A 9,644-nucleotide genomic window follows, 5' to 3' on the forward strand; every position below is an offset into this window, starting at 1 on the left:
CAGCTTTTGCCTTTCTGCCAAGCCTGGTGAACAGCAACAATGTAGACCCTGTTTAGACATGCAGAAGCTGTTTAGACCTGACTGGGACATTAAAACAAGTCAGACTTTTCAACTTTTTGGGTTAAAAAACAGAATAGTATTTTCATGGTCTTTTAACTGCATCTACATCTGGAAAAAATACACACAAAAATTCTGCTGAAAATCAGTCCTTCCCAAAGCTTTGGGATTTCGCCTGAATAGTATGTTAAAGTCTCTTACTGCTTATTTAACATGTACCAAAGAGACTACTAGAAGTAAACTGCTGATAACCAGAAGGGAAGTCCTTTCCAAACATCATAATAAATTATCAAAATATTTTATGCACAAATCCATAGTATGGAATATGTTCTCTTGCATCCACATTTCCTAGCCTAAGAGACAATCTTTTCATCTAAAAGTAACATCCACAGGTGAAGTTTTCACTTTCCTAAAATATGAATGCAGGGAGAGAAACAATATTTAATCTAAAGGTGCTTCAGTATAGACAACTATTTATGTAAGAGAAGTTTCTCAAAACTTCTACCTACATGAATAAAAAGTAGTCCAAATGTATAATGTTGACTTGTTCTGTGACCCTTATATAGAAAGCTTATTACTTAGCTACAATTATTTTTATTAGATGATAACTATAGCTAGACAAAGGAAAATATTGTCCATTAAACTATTTTTACTGAAAAATTTGGAAACAGGTACATCATGTTTAATGAATTTGTATCAGTTCTACCAATTTCCTTCTTTTGAATAAAAAACCTTATGTATTTCAGAATGAGCCTTTTTTTTTCACATGCCACTATTATAAGATGTTTAAGTAACTCAGTTTCATGCTATTTTTTTTAATTCCTGTTTAAAAAGTGTAATCTTAACATGTGAGAGCTAAGCAAAATGTCTTGACAAAATGTCTTCATATTCTGCTTTTACATTGATTAGAAAACTATAAAAAAATAATTAAAACCTCTTAGCTTTCACCTAAAAAAAAAAAAAAATAGAGAGGGAAGAAGTTTAATTGTTAGTAAGTCAAAAATATCTTCTCCTAAATGCAAATTAGCACATAACCATGAATTTTCAATGGTCCTTCACATGTATTTATTGGGGGAAATTATATGAAGTGAGGAAGTACACTGATTTAGGGAAGTAAGAGTGGGTGTACAAGAAAAGGCGCATGAAGCTACCTTCCTTCTTTTTTTCTCATTCTAGATTTTCTCATTTCTGATTTTTCTCATTCTAGAAAAATCTACATGGTCAATATTCATGTCCTCACTCATCACTTACTCAGACCTGCACTTCTACCTGTGCATGCTGAGTTTCAATACCATTTGGAGAATCAGACAGAAGGAGATGCACACAGAAGTGTCATCATCCCAATCTCATGGCACTGTCTTGCTCCCCCACTTCTCATACAGCAGAGCTGTGTAGATGTACCATGTGGAAACCAGATAAAGCAGCATTTCTCCATGTGGCATCATAATCTGAACAAAAATCAAATTTTAACTACACTGGCCTCAAGAGGGACTGGTGTGCCAAGTTAAGATATTAATTTTCTTCATTGTCCCCATAAAATGAAATGTTTTCATACAATATGTGGAAAAAGGTGATGATGTCCGCAAAAGTGAACTGCCCATCACCTATTCAGTGCATGTAATTGTACACAAACCTTTGAATAATTTTCTTTAGTTTCTCACTAGTTTTTCCATATCCAAAACATGTTTGTTTACCAGGGAATTTAGTGAAGGTTTCACATAATTACAATAGGGCATGCTTGGGCCCAATTCATGTAATTATATGAAGCAACAGTGTAAAATATGCATTGATACATTTAAGTGCAAACAGCTGTTTCTACACCAACACATACCTATACAGGAAATTAAATCATTTTGCAGCAGACAGAATTCTCATTTCTTATTGTGTACCTTCTATTCTAAATAGAGGTCAATCCTTTGTTTAGAATACAGATTTAAAGATTGCATCTAAATACCTATTATTTCGCTATTCACATGTATGTGTAACAGTACATTTCCCATGCAGATTTAGCTTAGATGAGCTTCTCATAAAAATGTTTCAGAAAACGTTAATGAAGTATTAAGGAAATTATAGTCAAATAAAAATATATTAAGTTTCAGAAATACTTTCAGCAGCCAAAGGCTATATTTGCAAAGAAAAAAAAGGTGAATCAAAATACACGCTATAATTTATTTATATTGTTTTCATATTTTTTTTAAACCTCAGAAATTCAGTCTTGACCTGCCAGAATTATTTCTTATCCTCTTATAAATATTTTTTAAAAAAAGGTGGTTCAAAATTCAAATAAACCTGAAGAGCTGAAGCATTTATAAAAGTGCCATTAATTTTTATGCCAGGTTATTATGTAACACCACTGCTGAATCACAAGGAATCTGTAGAGAAGTCTGTAGAGATGCATTCTCATACTCACTTCTGAGGCATTATTAAAAAGGCAATATTCCAGTATTGCAATACCAGCTCTGTATCATTGAAATTCAGTTTATCCCTCTGGATTTGTTTCTTTGGATGCTGTCACACAGTAGAATGCCAGTATGTTCCATGAGAACAAATTTGACTGAATATGGTTATTTTTGTCTATTTTTATCTTTTTAAATTATCCCGAGCTTTGCAATGTGGCATGTTACTTGCTCAAATCAAACACTTCTAAATCAATCCTCTAGGCTCCACCATTCTTTATTATAGAAATTTCAGGTTTAGCTATAAGCTTGGCATGTAACATCATATGTAATCTTATCATACTAAACTGACAAACTATTTACTCACATGAAGCTCTAGAATCTCCTAAGCAACACAAAAATAGTCACTGAAAACAGAAAGAAAAAAAAAAGAAAAATAAAAAGGCAGAAATGTACATTTGATTCTTATATTTACAGTTTCTTATATGTGTTAATTTAATATTTACAGAAGCAATACAAAGAAAATATCCTCTTTGAAAAAAGAAAAAGGTTACATTTTTTACTTTGAAGGCTATTACTCATGAACTCTGTAACTTAGGAAAGGGGTCATTGCAGATTTGACAAATTTGTCTGTAGAGGAAGGAAGGATTGATGAAAAATTGGAGGTAGAACATGCTGTTTTGTTTTCTAACATCCATTCATTTTTACACACTGCAGCAATTCCTGATAAAATCAGAGGATATTATTCAATATTGAAGCCATACAGTTTTATTTTAAATCTGTCAGAAGAAAAAAAAGTTCATCAAAGTAGTAGTAAATGTTTAAATAATACTCAGCTCTCAGTTAGTGACACCCTAGGGAAAGTAGAGTATTCCAGTAAAGTTAAAAGTCTACACTAAACTTATCTGTGTCATTCTTAGAAATTCCTTCCAAATCCCAATATTACACCTTATTGTATTAAAAATGCCTGCATATCCCTTTAGGTTTAAAATCTTCTGAAGTCAAGTGTTGCCCCTGCTGCCTTCCTACCCCTGTATAAATAAATACGCATTAATAGAAGTCTTGAAATTATGTTTCTTGTGTAAGACACTAACTTCAGCTTAGCAAATGGTCCCTGAAGTGGAACATAATGGGAACTGCATTTTGGAAATTCTGTTTTAATAATGAAAAGTCAGGTTTTGCCAGGAGGTGGTGCTTTTGTACAAAATGTTGTGCAGATGAAAGTAATCTCATTTCTCCCATAAAGTGTGTTCTCAGTATTCACTCTCCTCCCTGCCGGTTTCATCTTCCTCTGCCACTACCTACCCAAAAAATGCACAAAAAAGGAAGTAAAAAAGAAAAAAAAAAGAAAAGAAAAGAAGAGAAAAAGCTTAGAATACTTAAGTAGCATACCTTTGAATAAGTTTTAGAATAGCAGTCTGTCTGCTAGTAGCATCCTTTGAGCTTGGCTTTCCTATGGGCAAATAGTGTAGTCCTCTGTTGTCTTCTACTACTCCTCATAGTCCCTTTTGTAGTTTATCCAAATGCATTCTGGATTGAATCATGGATTTATGGATTTAAACCCTAAAATCATATCTAAATCCTTGCCTACCTGTGCTATTTTGTTGATGTCAATGTTAGGACTACTAATTTCAATTCAATTTTGAAAAGCATAAAAATTACCAGACCAAATTTTCTTTGTTTCTGTTTTGCATCTGAAGTCACATGTCAAAACAAACCACAATAAAAATAGTTGTGTGCTTTCAAATTAATTGGATTAAACCCAGCAGAAAGTCCATGCTTCCCATCTCAGCCAATGTAAACACACACAAGTATTTGTTATTCAGAAACCTGAAGGTGGTTCCAACAATGCAAAGGCTCACCTTCCTAAATTTGTGATGACACTTGATCTTAAGAAAGAAGGAGACTGAAAGTGAGACTTCTCTCTAAACTGAGGGCTTGTCCCCCTAAAGCTGACCACATCTGTTGTGGTGCTGTCATCTCCTGGAATTCATGAATTCTGCTCAGACAACAGTCCCCATGATCTCTGCATGTGCTGATCCTGTGCGAGCCTTTACAGTGGTGTTTCATGTGAGTGTTTGTGCATATCTGGGGGCTCCATGCCTCCTCCATGTGTAACTGAGTTTCCTTTCCTCCTACAGAGCTTGCACTAGCACTCATTTATCTCAGAGTACAAATCTCTCCCTGCCTTCTACTCAAAGCCTCAACATCAAGTCAGAACCTGTTTCTCCTCCTAGAGATCGTACCACCACGCCATCGAGATACCAACAGCACACGCGCCATGAAGCGGGGAGATCTCCTGTTGACAGCTTGAGCAGCTGTAGCAGTTCCTACGATGGAAGTGACCGAGAAGATCACCGGAATGAATTCCACTCCCCCATTGGACTCACCAGACCTTCGCCGGACGAAAGGGAAAGCCCCTCTGTCAAGCGCATGCGGCTCTCTGAAGGATGGGCAACATGATAACATTATAACCTATTACTTGAGATTTTTTTTCTTGCAGTGTGTGTGTGCTATACTTTAATGGGAGGGGGGAGGGGGGAAGGGTCGATATACATTATATGTGCTGTGTGTGAAAAAAAAGTCAGGTACTCTGTTTTGTAAAAGTACTTTTAACTTGCCTCAGTGATGCAGTATAAGGATAAACAGAAATGCTGAGATAAGCTTAGCACTTGAGTTGTACAACAGAACACTTGTACAAAATAGATTTTAAGGCTAATTTCTTTTCACTGTTGTGCTCCCTTGCAAAATGTATGTTACAATAGATAGTGTCATGTTGCAGGTTCAACGTTATTTACATGTAAATAGACAAAATGAAAACATTTGCCAGAAATGGCAGATCTTTACTGAGAGAGAAAGCAGCTGTTATGCAACATATAGAAAATGTACAGATGTTTTGACAGATCCAGCAGTTGGGTGGCCATGAATTGATGCTAGAAAGAGACTGAGTCACCTAACATACTGAAAATGCTCACAAACATGCAGGCATTTTGTTAGAGTATGGTGCTCAGTTAAAAAGGATCAAACCATTTCAAGAGGACCATACTTATAGAAATGTTGAGTTCGAGGGCTGACATACTTAATTTCAAAAATTCTGGGTCTGCATCACTTATTAAATAAAAAAGTATAAAAATATGTACATTACATTTAGCTTATTTTCATATTAAAAAGTAAGACAGAGTTTGCAAAGCATTTGTGGCTTTTGTAGTTTCCTTAAGCCAAAATTTGTTCTTTTTCCCTTGATAGCTTTGCTAATCTTTTAAGCAGTCCTGAAGAAACAAACAAAATGACTTTCTGTATAGAAAGCACTACCCTAAGCCTTGAGCAACTCCATGCTTTGCTAATCAAGATAACTGTTTTCTCTTTGCAGAAGTTTTGTTTTTGAAATGTGTATTTCTAATTATATAAAATACTAAGAATCTTTAAAAAAAAATCTGTGAAATTAACATGCTTGTGTATAGCTTTCTAATATATAATAATTATGGTAATAGTTTTTGTTCTCTTGATAGTGGGGAATTATATTTGTGCAGTTGCACATTTAACTATTTTCTTTTGGTTTTCTTTTAGTGGGTATACATTTTACAGGTCCAAGTCAGCTGCTGAAAGACTGATCTGTAAACAATTAGACTTTACCCATAGTGTTACAACTTAAATCATTTTAATACAGTATTTTACAATCAGCTGGGTGAACTGCCATCCGTTGTATATACTGATTAGTTCTTTCATGCTGTTTTGTGCATTGTAACAAGTTAAGGGCCCTTCTATTATGTAATGTCCTGCGTATCTTGTAGTTTTCCATGGGTTAAATTACAAAGTGGCGTAACTTGGCCCTTTCTTATTAATGAAGCTGGTATTCTGCCTGTCTGAATTGAATGTGCAGCTCTAATGGCTGTAAGCTACGTGAGTGCAGGTAAACATGTGACGAAGCAGCAGGGGGAGGCAAAGGGAGGGATCAGCACGAAAGTGCCTGCTGGATAGATTCCTCCCCTCTCTCACAGACATAAAACTCTTAAAGATATTATCAGTTAAAGGGTGGTTCAAAATCAGTTGATTTTACACAGGCAATATTGGCCAGCTGGTTGGTTCTCATGGACCTCTGCAGTCATATCATCTCACAGTGGGCATGTTGTTGAGCAACGCTCCCTGTGTCTTTACACCAGACTAGCACTTGCTTCAGCACACAGCATCCACATTTTCTCCAGCCTCATATTGTTCCTTTGACTAAGATAGCTTGACCAGAGGGAATGTGTCATTTTCTTCAAGTCCCTCTTTGTCCCTCTTGTCTGTTAGAAAAAAAAATGTATATTCAAGTGTTTCAGTTTCATCTTTCTGTTGGAGGGAAAAAGTGTTTAAGCAAAATGTTAGTGTCATAGTAAAAGAGTAATATTTCTCCTTTTTTAAGAGTCCTTCTAGGCCTCAACTACTTACATTGACATTATGATGAAAAATACAGCAGCAACAGCAAAGAACTTTGAAGTGAAATCCACACTCTTTTTCCACCTATCCATGCAGTTGCTGTGCACTGCTCAACGATGGAGTGTACCTCTCTGTAGTAGAGAATGATGATCAGACTACAGTGTGCATTAGGACATAGACTCTTCACTTACCATGACTTTACAGAAGCCTGCCTTACAGGCACTTTCAGCCATGCAGGGGCTAGTACATAATGTGGAAACTCTTTAAGCAGAATACTGTGCTACTAATGCATTCATCTTACCTCGTGTAGCAAACTGCAGGGTAAACAAAGATACGCATGTTTTAAAAAACCCAAAAAATAAATTTAAAAACCCAAAACAAAACACAACAAAAGAAAAACAAAAACAAAAAACAAAAAACAAAAAAAAAAAAAAAAACACAAAAAAAAAACCAACAAAAAAAAAGAAGGTAAAATGGGGCCCATAATTAATTTTACAATACAAAAACCATTTTCCTCACCCTCAGATTAACCTGTACTCATATTCTCTTTTGAGAATTTTAAACTTTAGTGTGTCAAAAATATGCAAATGTATCACAAATATACCTTGTCATTTCAAGAAAAAATACAATTTTATTGGTATAGCAGTAGAAACTTCTCAGTGGGGAAGGGGATTTGGTCTATTGATATATTAAGAATAGCCATATTAATAGTTTACCTTGCGATTTGCCTCAGCAACACATGAAAAAAATGAATCATTTAATGAAGATGCAGTGTTTAATATCACTGCAAGTAACTAAGCAAAAAGTAGCATGAAAAGTATTGCCTGGGCAATTTATATTAACTCTGACAGTGATTTTTTGTATAAACACAAGTAGAACTGAATCACATGGAAATAAATGCCAGTTAGCCCTCTTGTTCCTGCTGCAGAAGGCAACTAACTTATACTGGCAAAATTGTGGGGGATAATGCATATTTGCAAACTGATCTAATGATAAGAAGCACAACTTTGATTGTGAAGTCACTTTCTGTAAACTATAACTGTCTACCTTTCTTGTTCCTTTATCTGTATCTTACAATTTATTGTATTTGCAAAAGCTAATTTGGGTTTATTGTGTGATTCCTTTGTATTTAAGGAGCTTGGGGCAGAGCCCTGAAAGAGTATTAACATTTACTTTACCTTAACCCATGCTATATGATGTTTTAGGCAACATTCTTAATTGTAAGTTCAAACACCTGAAGTGGCATTCTAGACATCTGCAAGTATTGTTATAGCTAAGTTAATCTCTATTAAAAGGTGTTGTCAGTTAGTGTTTAATTGCTGGTGACAATTATATGATATACTCTATCTGCACAACATATATATTGTATGCATTGAGCCATTCACAGTAAAGCTTTGTTCATTTCAGTGTCTCTCAAAAATTGTGTTTTATAACAAAATGGCTTATATTTTTCCCAGAAGAGGAATTTAGCAATTTTTAATGACTAGTGTAAAAATTACCTGTTGTCCTCAGATCTTTTTCAGGTAAAGCTAGTATAAGAATAGAACTCACAGGCTGTTTCCAAGGATGTCAACCCTTTTGTATTGTATTTGCAATCCTATATACCCACTTTTATCTGTAGTCTAACAGCTGTTTGTTTTCCTTCTTCCTTCACCTTGAAGGTAAATGCTTTGTAATTTTTTAAAAGCCACATGAAACCTCAATAAAGGCTGTTGCCTAAACATGGCATACTTCATCTGTTCCTGTTTGTGCCACCTGCTGTGATGTTGTCAGTTATACGGCATTAATTTCCTGCCACTACAGGTCTCTTGAAGGACTGATGGAACACTGCTGTCTGTTAGAATGCTTCAGACTGTAGATGTAATAAAAGGCTTTTGTTAAATATTTTAACCAAAGATGTGGAGCAATCCAAGCTTTGAGCCACAGACTTTCTGCATCAAAAGTATCCATTTGATTATTTTCGTAGTCTCATGTTGCATTTCTACCTTCCCTTCTCATACCTCAGACTGATCCATACCTCTATTTGATTAAAAAAAAAAAAAAAAGTCATTTTAAGACATTAAGTCATTTAAGAAAGTCATTTAAAAAAAAAAATCAATTAAAAATGCAGTACTAAAATCTTCTATGTATTTAATATCAGACCTGGGTTACTGCAGGCATTACACTTGGATTGCTTCAGATGGTTTGTTGTATCCTTTTTTTCTTTTTTTTTCTTCTCTTTCATGGGGATTTGCTTCCATAAAATAATGGTGATAACAAAATAGCTTGTAAATGGGAGCATACAAGCATTTGCAACAAATATTAAAGTAGAGGCTCACAGCGGCATAAGCTGGACTTTGTCGCCACTAGATGACAAGATGTTATAACTAAGTTAAACCACATCTGTGTATCTCAAGGGACTTAATTCAGCTGTCTGTAGTGAACAAAAATGGGAAAATTTCAAAAGATTCTCCGGCTGAAAATAAGGTATAATTTGTATTTTGCAGACAAATCAGTAAAGTTACTGGCTTTCTTAGTGATATGGTGTCTGTTGTGCATTTTTTTATTAATTTAAATAGTGTTCAGTTTTCATTGTTTCACAATGTAACACATGAAAGAAGCAGTGCTTTAAATACCAGCAGCTGTCTCAATTTTACCAATCACTTGTGCTTGCTTTGATAGCTAAGCAATATTTTCTGGCACACATCATCCCACCAAGTCAGGAAAATCCCATCACTGCTCTGGAGTCAGTGTCATTTGGAATGTGGTCATCTGAATCTGTCCCTAGCAGAGGAG

The 9,644-nt window shown here is 35.0% G+C and overlaps 1 protein-coding gene across 28 annotated transcripts in view; it reads left to right on the top strand.

The window, feature by feature from the left end:
- MEF2C (myocyte enhancer factor 2C) overlaps positions 1-9,388 on the top strand; it is a 135,280-nt gene extending 125,892 nt beyond the window's left edge. For 23 of the 28 annotated variants that reach the window (XM_041398276.1, XM_041398275.1, XM_041398264.1 and 20 more), the window contains one exon: positions 4,595-9,388. In XM_041398276.1, coding sequence (XP_041254210.1) covers positions 4,595-4,916 — 322 coding nt within the window. In that variant the 3' untranslated portion in view covers positions 4,917-9,388. The remainder of the gene's footprint in view (positions 1-4,594) is intronic. The other 5 variants (XM_041398289.1, XM_041398291.1, XM_041398283.1 and 2 more) reach the window with 1 other exon arrangement.
- The last annotated feature ends 256 nt before the right edge of the window (positions 9,389-9,644 follow it).

The sequence above is a fragment of the Onychostruthus taczanowskii genome, unplaced genomic scaffold (assembly GCF_017590055.1).
Source record: "Onychostruthus taczanowskii isolate IOZ18803 unplaced genomic scaffold, ASM1759005v1 scaffold143, whole genome shotgun sequence".
NCBI lineage: Eukaryota > Metazoa > Chordata > Aves > Passeriformes > Passeridae > Onychostruthus > Onychostruthus taczanowskii.